Source organism: Hippocampus zosterae, chromosome 14 (assembly GCF_025434085.1).
Source record: "Hippocampus zosterae strain Florida chromosome 14, ASM2543408v3, whole genome shotgun sequence".
Lineage (NCBI taxonomy): Eukaryota > Metazoa > Chordata > Actinopteri > Syngnathiformes > Syngnathidae > Hippocampus > Hippocampus zosterae.
In genome coordinates, this window is record NC_067464.1 from 17372747 (window position 1) to 17394601 (window position 21855).

At 40.8% G+C, this 21855-nt stretch overlaps 1 protein-coding gene across 2 annotated transcripts in view; it reads left to right on the top strand.

Moving 5' to 3' along the window:
- The window catches only part of alk (ALK receptor tyrosine kinase), a 386248-nt gene that overhangs the window by 176747 nt on the left and 187646 nt on the right, over positions 1-21855 (top strand). For both annotated transcript variants that reach the window (XM_052085650.1, XM_052085651.1), the window contains exon 4: positions 10961-11165. In XM_052085650.1, coding sequence (XP_051941610.1) covers positions 10961-11165 — 205 coding nt within the window. The remainder of the gene's footprint in view (positions 1-10960; positions 11166-21855) is intronic.

Consider the following 21855-nt stretch of genomic DNA (forward strand, 5'->3'; position numbering starts at 1 on the left):
GGTTGGTTTGCCATTACCATCTTGTCAGTCTGGATCTGGAAGTCCCAAAGGATCTTCGCTGTGTTATTCTCCATCACCTTCGGAGGTGTTTCCCATTTTGACCTTGGGGTTTCCAGTCCATACTCCGCACAGATGTTTCGGTAGACTATGCCAGCCACCTGGTTATGGCGTTCCATGTAGGCCAGGGGTGCTTAAACTTTTTGGATCGAAGATCTACTTTTCGATCAACTAACCTCCCGTGTTCTATTCCTTAACGGTGCGCACACGCACATGCACGCACACACACACACACACACACACACACACACACACACACACACACACACACACACACACACACACACACACACACACACACACACACACACACACACACACACACACACAGGCGCACACGCCATGATGAGAAACAGCCTGAAACGGAGGCATGCGACGCACTTTTGCAGCCTGTTAACTATCGTAGCTCACACGTACCGTTTTAAAGTGCTTCCCTGGGCCCTCCTACATTCCTATTCTTTGCTCATGCCCTCAGTGAATTGTACACGAAGCAGACTCTGAATGAGAATCATGACGATAAAAGATAGAGCGCAACAGCTCTGATCACAAGCTGCAATTGCAAACTGCTGAGCGCTAACAACCTCCGGTGACATAATCACGCGCCACCATAAATGTAAGATTTACCTGCTTTATTTTATTTTTAAAATATATTTTTTGTGAAAATGAGACAGATAAGATGATGAAAAAATATATTACTAACATGTACAAAGACACAGAAATGGTTGTTTGTTTGTTTTTTCTTTTCGACACTCCTCGGATCTACTTGGGACCAGTCTTAGATCTACCGGTAGATCAGGATCTACCTAATGGGAACCTCTGATGTGGGCTTTCCCTGCCAGTATCTTACACCCTGCAGTTATGTGTTGGATCATCTTGGGTGCCTCTTTGCACAACCTACACCTTGGGTCTTGTCTGGTGTGGTATATCTGGGCCTCAATGGCTCTGGTGCTCAGGGCCTGCTCCTGAGCAGCCAGGATGAGTGCCTCTGTGCTGTCCTTCAGGCCATCCCTCTCTAGCCACTGATAGGACTTCTTGAGATCGGCCACTTCAGTTATGGTCTGGTGGTACATCCCGTGTAGGGGCTTGTCCTGCCATGATGGTCCCTCCACAACTTGAGATTGATGATATATATAATATATGCTGCGATCAGTGAAAAACCATGGAGGATTTGCTCCCCCCTAGGAATTGTTGTGTAAGGGTATGTGGGTACCAGCTTTTATAAAATGTGTAAACAGTGATGATACTTTACATATTTGAGACAAAGACTACAGCAGTACACCTATTTACTTAAATCTTAAATTATAAAACCTGATACAGTAATTAACATTCATTGGCTCCTGAGAGAGGCAAAGAGACTTAACACTCTGACGGCTAGCCTCCATCTATTTTACGCATTTATACATGAATAGTGCAACAAAGGGTGCAAAATATGAATTTTCCCCTCCAGTCTGGATAGAGAATCAATGAGCAGTCCACAAAACGGTCCTGCGACGTTTGCTTCATTCATTGCGTGAGGAGAGGCAAGAGTAGTTGCAAGATAAATTGATGCTGCTTCACCATAACAATGTGCCTGCTTGACATTTCATGGTCGAGAACCATCACCATGTCTGAGCAACGTCTATTGGTTCCATATACCGGTAATTATTTTTTCCTCTTTCAAAAGATCAAGGTACATATTAAGAGAAGTGATGTACTGGCTGACGGATTGCCAATGCACTTTGAAATAATTTTTTGATGTGACTTAAAGCTCAAATTCACAAAAACAAAATGGTAACGCTCACAAGGAACCAACATTGAAATATGCAGTCAACCCGACTGACTCCTGCTCTGGCCATGCTCCTTAATAGCACACAAGCGCCAGATGTTACTGAAAGTGCAGTCATTTCACTTTATTCTACAAAGTAATTCTAGCGTAACGGCCAACCTCCATGCTGCATCAAGCCAACAAAAAATCCGTTGACTCCGCCGCCCTCTGCACACTCCTGGTACAGACTTTTTATTTCGACATATTAATTATAGAAGTAAGATTTTTGTTTTCTTTTGAAATGGTTCATACAGACTATGGCTCACAGAGGTCTGCAATTGTATTTTTTTTATTTATTTTGCCGTGGAATATGGCTCCAAGGCTTCTTGTTGAAAGCCGCATTCAGATTATCCCTGCATAGCAGTCCAGGCAGGAGGTTTTGGCATGGGAAGCAAGACTGAACTCTTTCCCAGTGGAGTGTAATCCGTCAGCTCCTTTACCTAGCTGAGAGGCTGCTCTCCGGCTGGCTGTTGCTCAGTTCACATCCAGTCGTGAGCTAGTTCGACAAAACAATAACAAACATTCATAGACCAAACCAGAGGAGCAAAACTTCCCTTGGGTTTAAGTGGGGTGTTCACATGCAAACTCTTCATTTTTAATTGGGACAAATTAATTCAACATCAAGATGAAACACAGACTTGTAATAAATCATTTTTCTGTCAGGAATTTACAAATAATAATTTAAAAAACGACTACCTGGGAGGAAAATACTGTTAGTTTTAAAATTACTTCCTCTTATCGCCACAATTTATAAGTAGATAATATTTCCACCCTTAGTAATTCGCACCATGAAATATTATCGGGACACTAATGTTGAAGGTTCAGCAAGCTATGCTTGCTATCCTACCACAGACTCCGGATAGTTGTCTAAATGGTAGATATCATCTTCCAAGAGGCATTATCATTGGGGGCCTTCTTTCTGCTCCAACAACCTACTAATTTGTGTATTCATTCATTTTTGTCTCAACTTCAAAGGCACTCTGTGGTCTATTTATGTTGGATGTTCAGTTGACTTGCCGTGATGGTTCAATACCAAGTGACCCAGAACAACAGAGATGAGCACGGTCAATTTATGACTGAATCACTTAATAGGAGTTGATTCATGTATTCCATAGGGTTCGAATTCTTTGGCTGGATGAAGAAAAAGGATCACCATACATATGTGTTCATTTTTGGGAAATTTAACTGGGCATTGGGTTCCATTTTAAGAAGCTTAACCAGGGGTCGGTAACTCAAAATATTGAAAGAGCCATATTAGACCCAAAAAAACAAATAACAAATATGTCTGGAGCCACAAAAGATTAAAATCCTTGTATAAGCTGTAACATAAAGACTCGAATTGCCCCACACGGATAAATAACGTTTTCTGAATTTGAATCTGAATCTGAATGATTCACATGGTGTGTGTATCTAAGAGTTCAATTAAGTGCAATATAAATATTGATATAGATAAAGTGGCTGTGCTATTTACAATTGTTACTGGTTTTTCACATATTTTATTTTTGATTCAGCTCACTACACTAGCTATATCAGCCTACTATCAAAATGACTAAGTTGGCTACAAATATACAATGAGTCTTCATGATTTTTCCCTGCAGTGCATCTGTAGGGCAGGGCTGCACAACCATTTTTGAGCGAAGATCTACTTTTCAATCAACCAATCTCCCGCGAGCAACCCGTTACCGCACATGCGCGCATTCGCATGCACTTACACACGCATGCCATAATGAGCAATCGCCATAATAGCACCTAAGATGATCGAGTCATGCGATGCACTTTTGCAGCGTGTTAACTAGCGTGTTAACTATCGTAGCTCACATTTACCGTTAGCAATCCTGGAATAATTACAGTTAATTCCAAAACTGTTGTTACAGCCACCATCTGCTTACAGCACAGGTGTGAAAGTCAAGGCCCGGGGCCACATGCGGCCCATTCTATGTGTCAACTATCACGATTCTTGCTGAAATCTGTACCAAAATCTGAAATTGTCATTGGTAATAAATAACATTGACATTTTGCACTGGCCCTCCGAGGGTAGCCGTAACTCCGAATTGGACCCCGAACAAAAATAAATAAATAAATAAATAAAATAAAATTGACACCCCTGCCTTACAGTATTTCTTCCTCTATGTATGCAACGGTGAAATTCCTTTTTCAAAAAAAAAAAGTAGATTTCATCACATTTGTTGTAAGATACAGAAAATCACTTCACTCGGTCATAAGTTCATGTTCTGCTGAAACTTACTGATGGTTGGAAAGTGTTAACAAGTCCTTGAGGGCCACTTTCCTGGATGTTTTAGATGTTTCTCATCCTCCAACGCACCTGATTCAAAATTTTCAGGATCCTGCTCAGGCTCCTTCAGATCTTGCTGATGAACTAATCATTTAAATCAGGTGTGTTGAAGGACAGCAACATTCAAGGAAAGCAACTCTCGAGGGCCGGAGTTTGAGACCCCTGGGTGAAAGTAAAATGGTGGCATCGCTTGTTTGACATTTATCAGCGACCATCACCAGCTGTTCTAATAATTAAATGTGAGACAGTGACCTTTAATTGTCTTCAAACACTACCTCCAAAATGATGTAATGACCTAAACCTGAACAGAAAAAAAATGTAAACCCTATAGCAAGCTTTTGAAAGCACTTCTTTGCATCTAAAAAAAAAAGAAGCAACATTTTCTAGGGGAATGTCAGATGTAGAATCCAAATATTGTCTGTGCTTTTTCTGGCCATTGACACATGTGGCTTAGACTATTGTCTAATATATACAGTACTTGGACTAGAATTAGACTATATCGACTTTACATACCTCAAACCCTCTGGGACAAATTCCTTGGATGTTTTTAACATATTGGACCATGATTCTGATTCACTTTAACTTTACAAGTAATTTTAATGAGTTTCATATTCCACATTAAGATAACTGCTGATTGTTTCATTCACCATTTCATTTCAAATAATGTCTTTGTTGCCAAGGGCCAATTCTCACCGGGCTGTCAGCCAAATCTTGTGCTGTTAAACGTCACACTACATTATATCCCAAAAGGACTATACTACATTTTGCTACATTTTGGATTTTCATTGAGATAGAAGACACTTTTTTTCTCACAAGTGCTCACAGTTTGAACATGGAGCTTTTTCTCCGTCTATTCGGTGAGAAAGTAAATAAATATATACATAACACCAAGTTGCATTAGTGACTTGTGACTGGTTCTTTATTTGGTCATATGAAAGGGCATGTTTAACACGTTTTACTTTTACCACTGGATTGATAGTTGATATAGCCTAAATTGCACCCATCAACTTTTCTGTTTTTACATAAATATATTGTTAAAACCTCTATTCTCACCATGCCGAAAGGCATAATGAGATGTGATGTGCAGGTTCTTCTTCTACATGACATGCACATTTACAGAAGAGTGGGGAGGTGTGACGGTTGAGCAGGTCAGAGTTCCTGACAGGTCAACAACAATAACTCCATGACTCTGCATGACCTGGTGACCTCCCACCGGTGTAGAATGCTAATACTGTTGGTATTGAACAAGACTGCTTTGGGATTTTTTTTTTCCTCCAAAAAGTCCATGATAGTTGATTTGTTGTTTTCCAGATTTTCAAAGGGACGCCCTCTGACTAAGTAACGTCTACGTCATTAAAATGTAAATCTCTAAAACTGGCTAACAAAGCATTGGGATGTTAAGCTTTAGTTACATTGTTATGTTACGTCAACATTTTATTGGAATTGAGATTATTGAGGCAATGGATTTGCTTTGGCATGTTAATTGTCACAATATGTGCACAGCCTTCTCTCTGCGGAGTTTACATGTCCCCCATATTTATTGAATGTTTGAATGATTGAACATGTAAACACAAGACAGGCTATAAAAATTGAAGTACTTATATGTCCGTATACTGTGGGAAATCTAGTTTCCTCACACAATCCATGAACGTGCATATAAGATTTATTGAATACTGCCCTTGGGAGTGAATATGAGTTTGAATTGCTGTCTGTCTGTACCACATTTACTCTGTGGTTGAATATTGACCTGTCCAGGATGTACCCTGCACTCATCCAAAGCCAGCCAGGATAGGTTTCATTTCACTGGTGGGCCTGAATAGATCAAGCAGGAAACAATGAACGAGTGGATTGTTTTCGATTGTTATGCAACACAAAAGTCATTTGTGCAATTGTAGTCGGACCCATAAACATTTCCTACATTGTTTGTCCACTTTTTACTTGGTGTGTTTATACCGTGTTTGTGATAAGGTAGAACATTCTCAAAGCCGATTGGCTCCTGTTTAGCTGGACAGATTCTACCCTATTGTCCCCATTGTGGGACAAATAAAGGATATCTTATCTTATCTTATCTTATCTTATCTATTCTGCTAACTCAACTCAACTGCCTTAATGGAGCATTTTAAAATAACCACTGCTGTACACAAAGTGCTGTACATAGAGCAAAAATAATTCATACAACAACAAACAATAAATTAATAAAGAAAGTAGAAACCACAAAAACGGTGAAACTAAAAATCAAGTCTCAAGCGGAGTCAAAAGCCAAAGAATAAAAATGTGTTTTAAAATGTGTTTTAATGATGGACAGTGAGGGGGCTTGCCTAACCTTCAGCGGAAGGTCTTTTCAAAGACAGGGATCAGCAATGGAAAAGGCACAATCCCCTCTGAGCCTCTGCTTAGTTGTCAGCACCTGTAAATAGTATCTGGTCCGCATACCTGAGACATCAGATAGGTGTGTTGGGGCGGAGGAGCTCAGAGAGGCAAGGTGTGGCGAGGCCACTTATAGATTTGAAAACAAATAATAGGCTCTTAAAAAGAACTCTAGAATGTGAATGCATGCCATAGTACGAGTTATGTGCTCTCTCTTACGAGTACCAGTTAAGAGGCGAGCAGCTGGAGACACTTGATGGAGGATTGGCTGACTCCAAAGCAACGTGCATCACAGTAATCCATTCGAGATGTGACGAAGCCATGAATTTCTGGTTCGAAGTGCTCTTGAGAAAGGCGAGGCTTTATTTTAGCAAGGCGCCTCAGCTGGATTTAACAATGAAACCAATTTTCCGGTCCAATTTAAAATCACTCTCCAGTTTGAGACTCAAGTTTGAGTCTCAAGATAGTTTAAGTTTGGCTTAAGATAAGGACCCAGGGAGCCCAAGTCCTCAGGATGGGATGTACAAGGGCAACTGGGACGAAACACCATCACTTCAGTCTTCTTTACATTCAAATTCAAGAAAATTAGTTCCATCTAGGTCTTGATTTCATCTGCAAAGGATACATGTGGCCTCAATGAGAGTGTATTTTTTTGCCCAGCTGGACATAGATCTGACAGTCATCCGCATAGTGGACGGAAATACCATGTTTCCTTAAAATATAACCCACAGGAAGCAGATAGTGAGAACAGCAGAGCCCCCAAAATTGACCCGCGTGGAACACCACATGACTATGGGGCAGTTTGTGACTCAGAACAACCAAGGTTAATACAAAAAGTTCTGTCAGCCAAATAGGACCGAAACCACGCAAGCATCCTACCGCCAATGGTCGAGGGTGTGGAGGCAAAATTTTCACTTCCCAGCACAAAGGTTTTCTGCTTGTGTGAAAGGCAACACGGCAAAAAATAAGATTCACTTTTGGGCTCACAGTATCGCAGTTCAAAACAACCCCGAAGTGAGAAAGGTTGTGTTTGCTGTAATGTCTGATTTTGTGGGTCTGATCAATGATGTCATTGATAGATTATGAAAATTCTGACATGACAGTTGATGAGATTTTGCATAGAGCGCAAAATGGTGACCGATTTCGATCCACTCAATCAGATCCGTCGTTTAGACAGATCTGATACTAGTTATTTTTCCTTTTGTTCTCTTAAAAAAAAAACATGTATTTAGTTAGCACTGAAGTTACGGTATATATTTATCCTCCTTTTTATGAAATTTATTGTATTTTTTAATTATGTATTTATTTATTGAACATGTGATTGATACATTATGAAATCACCACAAAAAGATACTTATTTATTTGCACCACAACCCTCCATTTCACTTAAAGCTCCATTAAGGAGCATATGGATTCAAATATAAAATTCATGGATTTTTTTTTCATTTTCTGGTTTCAATATACTCTGTCCAGAGTTGTTTTCCTGGCAGGTGTTTCAATATGCCATTTGTACTTAGCAACATATTTTACTTCAAGCCAAAACCCCTTCCAGGCTGAGTTTAAAGCCTTTACATCAAATCTATGCTCTGTATGCAGGAAAATGTGCTGTCCCGACAGCCCCAGGCACTTGGACCATCTTTGCCAAGTGGCTCTTTTATCCCAGGATCTGTGTTAACGTGGGAAAAGGGCCAATCAGGTTAATCCAGCACTGTAACATACAGGGAATTAGCAGGGGAGGACTTTAAATGAAATAAAGACAAAAGAAAACAAATACATATAATACACTGGGGTTGAAATAAGTGGATATACATTGCACTTTGCCAGTCAAAATTCACATTTTGCCCTCATTAAAATGTACTAAATAGCAATATAGAGAGTCAAAGATTTGTAACATTTTCCGATCTATGGAGACAGTCCCAATAATATCCACTGGACTAGACTCACATGTATTGATGTCAAAGACGCATGGGAAGTAGAAGGCGGAAATAAATGTTCAGTGTTGCACTGTGTCATCAGGTTGTTAAAGATACTGACCTGACTGCGCCAGAAAATTTTAAATAAAAATTAAGAAATCAACAAAATCTTGTTTAAAAAAACAACAACGATGATATGTCCATGACGAAAAGTCACCTAATTCTCACTGCTCTCCGCTGTTCGGTGGAGTCAACCTCGGTGCTCCTTAGGCCACACTTGCTTAGAAGAAATTAACTTTATCTAGCTAGCTAGTGTGTCTAAATACATTACGGAGTCGCTCCCAAGTCAGTAATTGCCTCCATTACAGCACATAAGCTGGACTTCTGACAAGTATCGCTCTCACGAAGGGACGACGAGACTTAAAGTAAACAGAAGACGGAGAAGCCCTGCTAATTACGAAGGTAAAATTAACATGTGAAACCAGGTGGCCCAGCGGAATTAAGTGCTTAAATGATATTTTCGCAGAGGTCTGGCTGGAACTGCATTAAAGCAAATCGTATCCAACTTTGCACATAAAAAATAGTAGGCAATATATCCTAATCTATACCATCCATGACAATAAGGATAGATTTTATCCTTACCAGTTGATTGCATGCTGGGTTTGTTGAAAAATGATTTTCAGCAGCACCCAAGTGTGTATTAAAAGCATTATCTCCCTATATCTCTATTATGCCGTTATTGTGTTTGATAAAAGGAAGAAGAGATCACCAAGACTTCCTTTTTGCATTAACATTTACTGCTTTCCAAAATTTAGATGCATTTTTAACAAAGCAAGAGAATCAGTCAATACGGCCGTTCGCTTTTTGCTTTCATATTGCATAAGTGTATAAGCTTATTTACCAGAAGAGCTTACTTTCATCCATGCTTTGTCTGTTGCTGTGAGCAGGAATAAGTCAGTGTTGATTCAGGCTTGTTTTTGACCGAAAGCGTTTTAGAGGGAGAATGTTTATCGACAGTCAATAAAATGGTTCTGAAGTTATGTGGGATAAAAATGACAGCCCTGCCTTCAGACTCTTCTCACACACACTTCCTAGGTGTGGCCCCAGTCTGATTGGCAGGTACAATGAATGATTCTTTTTTATAGAGATCTTCTGATTCATTTGTATTCTGACCCATGACCTAACGACGATTTGCCTTGGAAGACCATGACCTTGTAGTCCTGACAACAGTGCTCCTGGGACCATGCGGGCGATAATGCTCCTTCACGATAGTAATGTGGTGAGTCACAAACGGGAGGGTCATACAAGTCTTACAGCACAAATTGTCATCAAACATTAGTGAAAACGAGTAACGTTAGACAGCAACGAGGCACGGCGGCACCGACTGCGGCTGACATTGGGAATGTGGAGCATGTTGACTTATTGGAGCAGGACTGATTGTGTCTCAATTAGCATGTCATACGCACACGCGCACACACACAATGCATACCAACCATAATCACATCGTGTGTGATTCTTGCAAATGTAGCAAGTTAAATCTAATTAGAGCTGATAAAGGAATGTGTTGTTACTGAGATTGAATAAATGACGATAAGTACCAGTGGTGAAATACTCGATTAACTTGTGTTGAAAAGTACAAACATCTGAAGTTTGCGTGGTCCTTTCATATCCACTCCCATCCAGCACAACACATGAATTGCATATTGCTCCAACTGATGGAAAAAGACGGTTTAAGTGCATTTGTTGAGATACGCAAGGAGACATGTGACCCAGTTTGGGAAGTATACTTGGACACAATCTGATCCTTGGTAAGTTGCTTTTGCTAATATCGAGAAGAGCGACTGATCTGTAAACAAACTGTAATAGGAATGAAAAGAAATATGTACTGTGTTCAAAACTATTTGAGGCTCTAGTTTTTCCAGCACATCAAGCCATTTTCACTGCGACAACAAAATAATCCACAATGGCACGGCACCTTCATCTTCTGAGAATAATGAAATGTATTAATTCTGTCAGATTTCAGCTTTGCAATATTAACTTCATCTCATGAACAGTACATTCTTTAACAGGGCGCATTAAAGATTAATATTCTTATCAAGTTAAAAACTCTTTGTGATCCACCACACATTCACTTCGTGCCTGAATGATCACAGTGTGTTTGAAAGTGACATGAGACTTCATATCATTGCAAGGGAAAAAAAAAACGATCGTTGAATTCCCCCGGCCCCACCCACAGCTCCTTTTTTACTTTTTCCTCTGTCAAGGCTCTTATTGGCTGTTCCATTTCATGCATTTTCATTCAGTGCTACAGTTCACCCTTCTCTCCAAAGTAGTTTAAATCAAAGATGTCAGCACAGTAATTTCAGACATGATTATCATTTGCAAATATGCTTCCCCTGACTGACGAACTATGTGTCTATTTTTAACCATATGAAAATGACTACCGGTAGGTTTCTGTTTTTGCAATGGAAGCAAAGTTGTGTGTTCTAGTTTTGTGCTCAACACCGTGTGTTCTCATCCTCCTAGGTCAGTTTTTTTGGGTGAATGGTTCCTCCTATGGTGGTCCCTGGGTGCTGAGTCCTTGGCTGAGGAGTGGCCCAACTTCCTGCAGCATCGACATGGCCTTGTACCTGAACCCCAAGCAAAGTGGGCAATACACGATATGGCTCATTGAGCGGGACAAGCCACAACTTGCTCTCTTCTCAACTGACACATTACCTCCTATGACAGGGTAAGTGCTGGTTTTGGGTTGTTGGAAAGACTAATCCTCATCACGGATAAGACTCACTGAGGTGGCTGGAGTCCAATACATGTCAGGTCTAAATTGTGAGGAATTATGATTTTCGTAGCACGGGACAATGCATACTTTCATGACGGTCTGGATCTGGGATCGAAACAGTTTTCAAAGAATCAACCATTTTACACTCAACTGGTAACACGACCACGACATCTGTCGTGAAACGTCCCAGACACATCATGGCCATGTCACGCTACATGGTTATGATGTGTCAAGACAACACAAAATTGGCCATGAGGCACTATGTTTGTGTGCGACATGTCTGTCGGCTCAAAACCAGGCTACATTTGTTTTCTCGAAGATCCGACTGTCTCTGAGACCCAGGAGGCGTCTGTGATTCGCGATCAGTTGAGTCAGTCGGGATGTTGGAGCACTAGAATTAGGAGGAGGATTGTGAGCGCGTGTCTACTGAGTGATGGATGTTTTGTTGGGTTCACCCTGATCGCATTGACTACAGTGGCAAAGTTTTGACAGTTTAAAATTTATTCCCAAACTCATTTGCCAACTCTGCTCATGCTTTGTTTCACATCCATCCCATTTGTCCATACAACTGTTTCGCATCCATCTAAAATCACGCTTAAAAAGCATTTTTACTCACGGGACTTGTATAAAATACGGTCCCTTGATTTGGTGGGATCCTTTATTACACTGCCCAACTATTTTATTGATAAAAATGATTTCTGTGTAACTAGTTGACAGTTTTGAGTGTCACTTTATCCTTTGTCTGAGCTGTCACTTCTTCCTTGTGGTACGTGTAAAAAAACAGCTGAGCGGATCAACCTGAGGCTCATCGATCAAATCTTTGAACCAACCCCCCGCCACCGCCGTTGAAACAATGTTTTCCTGTTGATGGCGCCATCTCCATGGAGGGACAAGCGGGTTTACGTGCAACATAAGTAATCCAAAAAAAGTGAGGGTGTAAACAAAAACGTTATTACGAACATAACACAAAGATACGCGAGATGTCAACACCGTGATGCAACACAATAAGAGAAGTGCTGGGCAAGGCTACGATGGTGAGCAGCCAATCAGCTCACAGGATGGTTCTACTCGTGCTCACATTGCTCGCCGTCGCGCCGGAAACCAATCACGTGCCCTGTTTGAGTGGGCATGTATAGTCCGGTGCAGGAATATAATAATAATAATATTACATTTTATTTTGAAAGTGCTTTTCATTGCACTCAAAGACACTTTACAAGAGCTTAAAACACAGGATATAAATGCACACTTAAAACAAGCATACATCATTTACAAAAGCACATTTAGATGAACAAAAAGCAAAATGGGTAAAAGATATTAAAAGGTATTAAAAGAGACAAAGCCTATAATTTTTATTTTTTGATTATTATTTTTCAATGAACACAGTATTATGGAAAAACCCGCAAATCACAGAAGCCGCAAAATGTGAAGCACGAAGTGACGAGGCAGTACTGTACTCTGTTACAAACATTTTCAAACATTTTTCCACATGTAGGTAAACATTTATAAAAACAAAATCTAAATGCGTGTATAATTATCAACATCTGCTATCTCGACCTTCCCCTGATGAAAGTATGCACGGAAGCCAGTCCCCCACCATCACTCCCTCCTTCATACATTCCCTTGTTTCACCGTCTTCATTGCTTATGTCTTGTGACCTGTTGTAACTGTCATGTGCGTGTGCAGGAGTATTTTGCCGAACTCAAATTATCCTCAAAATGAGGGTAGTTCGAGCGTGTTTTTTTTTCTCCCCCTCTGCCTCCCTTGTGGTTTCTTTCTGACTTCCGGGTTGAGTGAACGCTGGCGCGTTTTGGCTGCCGCTGCTCAACCCGTATTGTTTTGTGTTTTTTGTTATTGTAAAGTGTCCTTGGGTGTCTTGAAAGGGGCTTATATATATCAGCGGGAGCGGACCTCTGAGAGCGAACGACGGTTGTTGCTCCGTGATCACACTCAAAATCCCGTCTCCGCGAGTTCCACTTTTTATTGTAACATATGCAAAATACAAGAAAAACACTGCCCCCGATATTTGCATGCCGCACCCCCGGTCGGGCCCCTCAGTAGTGATTGGTTACCTGTTTTTCAACCTCGAACCACCAGTACTTTGGTGCCTTTTCTGGCTGGACTACATCGAATTAGCATGTTGTAGACTTTGCGGATGGTCAATGTCGTCTGGGCGCGACGAGTGTTCTCAACTCGTCTTTTGTTGCTCAACCGCTGTTCCCAAATTATTCATTCCCCTTTTGTGACCGAGTTTCGCCTTCTCCCCTGTAGTCGCCCACCTGTATTGACGTTCTAATTGTGGACTTCAACAGCCCTCCGGCCAGGTGGCCGGCGCATTTGTGTATAGGCATTTGGGGGTGCTGGATATGCACCCAAACGCTTCGATGCGCCCAAATAAATGAAACTTTAAACATGATACATTTTTGCTCATAGATTCTTCTAACATTGATTATGGATCATTTTATATGGAAAAGAAATCTTGGTAAAATCTTAATAATGGGATGTTACAGTATACCTGTATATAGAATCCCCCCCCCCCCCCCCCCCCGCCCCCCCCAAAAATCACTATTTCTTCTGGCTGTGGAGAAATTATAACGTACAAGGCGACCAAACTGGTTGCACTCACACCATGCCACCGTATAAACAGAACAACTTGAAATCAGCCAAGAAATCAGGAAAGATCCAATGTTTGATCATGTAGTAATGACTCACAAACGTACTGAAGCACGAAGGAGTGCAGAAGACAAGGTAAGGGGCAGTTGGCAAAACCTACTGAGCAAGGTTCCACCATCCCACTCCAGAGGTAATGGCCCAAATTTGCAAGTACAGAGGCGTTAATGTCGTCGGTTTGGACTAATGGCCCAAAAAGGGACACCACTGGCATAAAATTAGGGAGCACCATACCTCCGGTTCTGCCAGTGTTAAATTATTATATGAGAAATGTATATTTTATTACAAGATCGTTTTTTTTAATTTCATTGGCTTTCCCACCCTTTTTACATGGTCAGGCGCTTGCATTTATTCGTAAACTATTACTTTGGTATGATGGAATAAAACTGAGGCGATTGTTCAGAAATCTGTAATCTTGCAAAGACGTTGATGTCTTCTTCATATCTGCATATCGATGTTAGACGCATATCTGTATAAAAACACACACCTTTATGCAGCAGAATGATGGCATGTTTTTTGCATGTGTGACAGATGAAATTGTGTGTTTCTGTGCGCTCATTTGTCGTCGAAATGTGTCATCCACCCACACTATCTCAGCAAAAAAATTGTTTGGAGACAAATTCATAACAACCTTGTTCCAAGGATGTGGGTTGCAGGGTGCTGAATTCTCGAGAAAAGATGGTACAGAATAAAAGAAGAAAGCCAAATCTGGACAGTTTCCCAATTGCCAACCTATGTTTGCCAAGATGAAGCCAAGCCACCCTTGTGGATTTTAACTTGCTGGAAAGCCTTTTGTTATGGAACATTTAAATGTGCTTAAAACAAGCATATCGCAACTTTCTAGTCTGTCGCGACTTCGTAATCACCCTCTTCACTGATTCGCATTAAAATAAATGACATGACAATTCATAAAAATTATGATAAACCAAATGTTTTTTTACAGAGTCATTACACGCAATATTACGTCTGTGTTTTCCCCACAAACTTTAATACAAACTGCTCATTTGAGAATAATAATTTTCAGCTGAGATGATTATTTTTTAAAACAAATTGATTGATTATGTTTATTTAGCGGTGGTCCAGTGTTTAGTACGACCTCACAGTGCAGAGGTCACGGGTTCGATCCCGGCTGCGGCCTTCCTACGTGGAGTTTACATGTTCTCCCAGTGCCTGCGTGGGTTTTTTGCGGGTACTCCAGTTCCCTCCTATATTCCAAAAAAGAAATGCATGGCAGGTTAATGGAACGCTTTAAATTATCCCAAGAAGTGATTGTGAGCGGATGTTTATTTCGTGCTATGTGACCATCAGAAGAATATCATAGTCATATTCCATGATGTCCAGATCATCATCTACTGTAGTTTCCAAATGGACGTGATGTGTGTGAGCACGAAGATGACAGCATAAGAACAAGTTGTCAGTGATGAATGTTGTTGGACCACAAAATACTTTTAGCAAATCAAGTCAAATCACTTCCATTAATAAACAAACATAAGAGGTAAAAAAAATGTCATAACAGATCAGTAAATATTATTACCCTTTATTGACTTATGGGGTAAAATTATAATTAATCCTAACACGCTTCATCCCCTTTCGTTTTGGCTGAAAAGCTAAGTGATGTGTTTTTATAAAATACAGCGCCTATGCGAGCCATGCCAAATGTGATTCATCTGCACAGTGCCAGCTCTTTCAGTGTCTGTCAAGGGTCAGAAATGAAACTTGAACTTTTGCAAGTGTGTGAGTGTGTGGCTATATACTTTTCTTTACTTTTTTATTTGAAACCGACATTGAATAGGTCATGGTTGCGCAGCTTCAAATGTGGAGGGACTGCGAGAGTCACTTCAATATACAGTTTCCATCGATCCACTGACCGATTCATTGTTGCATCCATCAACACAGGATCTTACACAACATCTACCTTAAATTAGTAGCTTGTGACATCATGCCTACCATGTCAAACATACTGTATATTTTATTGTGTCGTTAGCTATAAATCGGGGGTGTCCAAGATATTTTCATTGTGGCTCACAACAGAGTTACTTTTGCCATTCAGAGGGTTAAGATTTCACCCTATTCTTATATGAACTCTTGCTCATAAATACGTGATTCAATTATTGTAGCTGTACCAACTAATTGATTGATAACTTGAAATGCAAAGCAAAGGGAAATAGTAGCAAGCCATTCTTTGACTAGTAGGAATACAGCTACGATTTTAGTGGACAACAGGCGCAAACTCAATTGCTCACACAAAGAGCGGTGGAAGCACTTGTGCTAGTGCTAGTTCCAGGCCACTGCCCAGATTAGCACCAGTTCTTTTATTTTCATCACCGGAATTCGGTGTAGCTCTCGCTTTGGTGCTTGAAACGGGCTAAACCTGGCCCCAATTATTTTTTTGGCCATAGTCGGAAGGCTGGGCGCATATTCACCCCAAAACTCAGAAGAGGACATGACACACAGACCTCGGGAGCAGCATATGCGGCAATCTCTTCAACCTGTATGTTCACAGCTCCCACGCAGGCTTCAAAAGATACATTTCAGGAATCCGACTAAAAGTTTCCATTCGTTGTTTCTCGGGATAGGTTGTGGCCCTTGACTATGTGCAGCAGGGGTGTGAAACTTATTTTTGTCATAGGCCACTTTGGACTTCGTCTTCCCTCATAGGGGCACTATGAAAGTAAAAACCACAAACATGTCTCATCATATTATTATTTGTACACAACAAATGAATGGATTCTTAGTTTTGAAATCAGTCAAGTCACCTGTTATAGTTTGTTCAGTTACAGGGTAGGAAAGTTATTGCAAAATCTAAACATTATTTATTACAAATGACAATTTGACATTTCGGCTGAGATAGTAGCAATAATCATGCACGTTGACACACACCATTTTCTTTCATGGGCCACACAAAATAACATGCCGGGCCAGATCTGTCCCCCGGCCCATGAGTTTGACACGTGCGATGTACAGTATGTTCAGTAACAATAATTTACCACCAACATGCAAAAATGTTCATTGTCATTTTATATGAAATTATAGTGTGAAAAGAAGGATCTGATAACAGACACGGGATGAAGGGAGATTCATAGTTTTCATCCATCCATCCATTTTTCCGATTCGCTTCATCCTCACGAGGGTCGTGGGAGGTTCTGGAGCCTAAGCCAGCCGTCTTTGGGCAGTAGGTGCGGGACACCCTGAACCGGTTGCCAGCCAATCACAGGGCACACATAAACACACAACCATGTGTGCTCACACTCACACCTCAGGGCAATTTACAGTGTGTTCAGTCAGCCTGCCATGCATGTTTTTGGAATGTGGGAGGAAACTGGAGTACCTGGAGAAAACTCACGCAGGTCCGGGGAGAACATGCAAACTCCACACAGGGAGGCCGGAGCTGGAATTGAACCGAGTACCTCTGCAATGTGAGGTCGACGCGCTAACCACTGGCCCACCGAGCCGCGATTCATAGTTTTATGAATGCTTATTGACTCCCTCGAGGAATGGGCCATGGGAATTTTAATCCTGACAGAGCTGCGAGATGAGGTTCACGGATATGGGGTTCCGGCCATCAAAAGGCGAGGCAAAGGCGAGGATGCTGATGCAGGAATTCTGAGAGAGAAAGAGGAAAAAATACAAATACAGGTTCAAATCAAGACCAGAGTGCATGGATACCTGTACAAGATGGTTGTGACTGACTATGACAGAGTAAGTCCTTCTGGCGGTCAGGTGATATTTGGTACTGCCGCTGAATATGATGATGATTGTTTGCAGCTGTGTCCCGGCACTGACATTTCTGCTGTGTCTCCAAATCCGCACGCAGACACACATAAAAAGCCAGGGGATAAGTACAATTGAAAGCAGCAGACCATCAAAGTCAACATACTTCCTCTCCACTTTTTCTTAAATCCCTCTGCATGTCCTGACTGTGATATCATTGTCACTGCCTGTCATAGCAATTATGATACCAAGCATCAGTGATTGGTTGTAAGTTCACTTTGTGTATGCAGAATGTTAATCATAAAAATAATACGAATAACAATACAGTGAATGCCTGTTCATTGTGGAGGATACGTTCCAGACCTAATCGCTATAGATGAAAAGCCACCATTTAGAAGGTCCTCCCACACATTCTAAACACCTAAAAAAATACACATCATAAATATATTTGAACACAAAATAATTTCGATCATATAATTTACAGAAAATATTTTACGTATCTGCGTCTCTAATGGGCCTGAGGGCCGGCAGGTGAGTTTGGCAGGTTGGTCTGGGAGTGTCTGGGCATGAAATGTGGCTGAGAATAGCTCCTGTATGAGTGTAGTCATTGTGGCATGCAACATCATTTCAATATAAGAGCTGCGCAAAACATCGTATCGTCATGGCTATAATGCATGCACAGATTTCAGCACCGCACCGCCTGCCCGCACTGCAACTCTGGCAGGGGGGGGCTGCCTTTCTCCAGGGTTACAGTACATCTCCCTCCAGCTAACATCTATGTGCACCAGCAATGACTGATCGTCTTGCTGCAATGCCATGGGAATCGTACTCTGTTTTCCTGTCCTGCAAAGCAGAAGATTTACACCTCAAGTCTCAATTCAATAAGGCGCACAACCAACCCTACCGGTGGAAGCTGCCCAGATGCCATCGCAATCATGGCTCGATAATAGATTTATCACTTGCACATTTTCCCCTCTTGGAAGCCCTACCAAGGGCTATTTTATAGCAAAAAAAAAAAAAAAAAAGAAAAGAAAACCCAAAAAACTGTTCATGCTTGGCGAAGTAGTGGTTTGATTCAGTGGCAGTGACAATGGCCATGTGATTAAACCAAGTATAATCAGGCAGGTTTTAGGATGTCATTGTGGTCGACAACATCATTAGACTCTCTTTACCACAAAATGATTACACTTAAAATCACTATCCTTGTTTCATAGCTGAGTATGTGGGGCCTCACCATCGGAGGAGAAAAAAAAATGTTCAGCCATTGATCGTGCGAATCGGGGGGCCTCTCCATCAAAAAATTCCCAGACTAAATTTGTGGCCTAGTACTTCCATGCTACCAACAAACTATAACAGTTTGATCCAAACCAAGTAAAGTGGCATTTACTGTCAATATTATGCTCCTGTGGAACAAACTCTTTGAATATACTGTAGGTCCGCTCAAAATGTCACTTCATTGAAATCAGGGCTGAAAACGTTGTTTATAGCAGCGTTCTCTCGATTATATCCTCTTCTTTTAATCCCCATATGCATTCTATCTTTTAATTTGCTGAAACTGATACTTGGTTTTATATTCCCTTGAATTATTTGAGATGTTTTCGTTGTGAATTTTGTAGTGTCCTCATAATATTTTGCTTTTCATACCATAATGCTTTTAATACTTTATTTTATGCAGTGCACTTTGAAATGACTTCTACATGAAGTCTGCTGTGCCAATAAACTTGCTTTGCCTCTAATGTATTGCGACAGGAAGACAGGCTTTGCATGTGAAACGTCAGACTGCCCCCAAATACAAAGTATCCAACCATGCCCCGATCTGCATGTCAAATGGGTGAGAGGCTTCAGTCCTAAAGCCTGCCACAGTCTCATATTAAAATCTTTTTACACAGAATGCTACATCAAAGTACAGCTGTTTTTGTTTTGTATAAGTAATGAATATATTATGAGTGAGGTTTTGGTGGATAACGAAACGGCTCTGAGAGCAGACTCTTTGAGGTGAACGATGTGAGCTGGCTCCTGTGGAGCCGCTTCCATCGTTCACGTCAAAGCCTACACGTGTCAACATGTGCGGTAAAGGCTGGACAATGAATCAAAACTTCATTGTTATTTCGATTTTGGCCTCCCTCAATTTTTAAAGCATTCAAATTGAATAAAAATGATTCGTTTGCAAGTGTCCGACATGAAAAACAGCCTGAATGCACCACATTGGTCGCGTGTTGTGCATTCTGCTGTTCTTGAGGCATGTAATGATACCCCAGTTGGAGTTTCCTGTAAAACTAAACACGCAACCCAAATAATTAATGTATTGTATATTTAAGTGCGAGACATGCTTTATTTTTAAAACATGCTTAAGTTAATGTAAAATCCCCTTCACATCTTAAATGTAAAATTTGCATTGACTTTGGGAGTGACATTCTTTCAAACATACAAATATACACACACAAATTGCTCAGGACAGCTCAATTGCTATTTTCTTCTTATTTCATTCGAAGTGTGTACTCCATGCACTCCATGGATGGCAGCACATTGCCCCTGAAAGGCAAACACACGCTCAGCAGAAACAGCCAGTAGTTTTTTTTTTGTATTGTTCCGTTTTTTTTTTACATTATTTTAGTCTGATTTTATTTTACCTTCTAATTTATTTCCTCATTGTCCATTCAAGTTGTATTTAAAGGTATATTTTCAAAGATTCAACACATTATGCTTTCCTCACAATTCAACTTCTAAGACACCCCCTCCTCCAAAAAACAAAAACAAAAAACAAAACGGAACACTGAATATAAAGAAATGAGAGAGAAGCTTATTCAAGGTTTGAATGTGCGTGAGGATGAGAGGTGTGGCTGTAGCAGAATGAAAAAGCAAGGCACATGATTTTACAAGGACCTTTTGGAGGACTTCGTGTGAGGCTCTGGCGACAGTTTTTACTCGTTGAGTTTTAGTAGTTGAATAAATACTATGTTTTGAAGTCCCAAAATGTATCAGTTTATTCATCAGCATTTCAATATCAATCAAAATAAGTAAGTCTTTATTATTTCATCCAGACCTATATGGCATCATGACTGATTGCACGGAGCAAAAGGGAGAAGGGGTGGCATTTGTACACAGCATGCACAGGGGGGAGGGACACAAACCTAACAGGGGGCCAGGAGAGGAGGACAATACAAACTCACTGGTTAGGAATAGTTTTTTTTTCTTTAACTTCAGTTACAATACAAAGGCAGAGGATGGAAAAAGGAATGTGAATGGAGGTGACAAGGTGTCTAATGCTGCTGTTGCTGTTGAGCAACGTTCAACTGGGTCTGACGGCTTTGAAAGCCGCTGCGTCCCGGGTACCTGCTGACGGTTGTCGGTTGTCAGTTGTCGGTTGTTGATTGGGAACTGTTCGTAGCCCGACGGCACACCCAACACCGAGTGGAGGTCGTTCCCAAGTTGGGCAGCTGTTGCTGCTGATGCTGAATGGAACCTGGGCATTGTTGCACCACCAGTCACTAGGGAGAGAATCATCTCCAAAAGAAGAAAGATCTTTTCCAAAAGAACAAGAAAGTGCATCAGATGTTTCGAAAACACACCTCGCATTACATCCAAAATTCAATCAAACACTGTGTATCGAATAAAAAGTTGAGTGCTATTAAAATAATGGCATTAGCCCGGGCAGCGTCATTTTGACTATTTTTGAACAGTCACGCAATTAGTTTGATGAAGTTCGTGCTTAAACAATGGTGATTGTTCTTTTTGCATTCATTTTCTTGTCTAATTGTTAAAATGCCATATGGTATCGCTCAGTATTGGCGCAATTCAGATAGAAACACTCCTAACCATGTTCCTTCTTTGGAAAAGGAAAAAAAAAACATTGAAAGAGGCGTAGTCTAAAAAAAAGGGTAACATCGTTTTATGTCCAGAAAATGTGATTGATCATCACCAAAAATTAATTTACACATCGATTGTCCTCTACCCATGCCCACTTCATCCTATAAAAGTATTATAATGATCGTGAAAGTGCTATATAAATTAAGATGTAGTGTATAGTGTGTAGTGTGTAAGGCGGCCTAGTAGTTAAATTTCCCCATTGCGGGACAAATAAAGGACATCTTAATTTGATATACAGATATACTTTGATATACAGAAGAAACCCGAGTGGTGTTTTGTTATTGGACTTCTGTGCTCGTCACGGATTGTCCATAACGAACACCTTGTTCAAACATAAGGGTGTCCATATGTGCACTTGGCACCAGGACACCCTAGGCCGCAGTTCGATGATCGACTT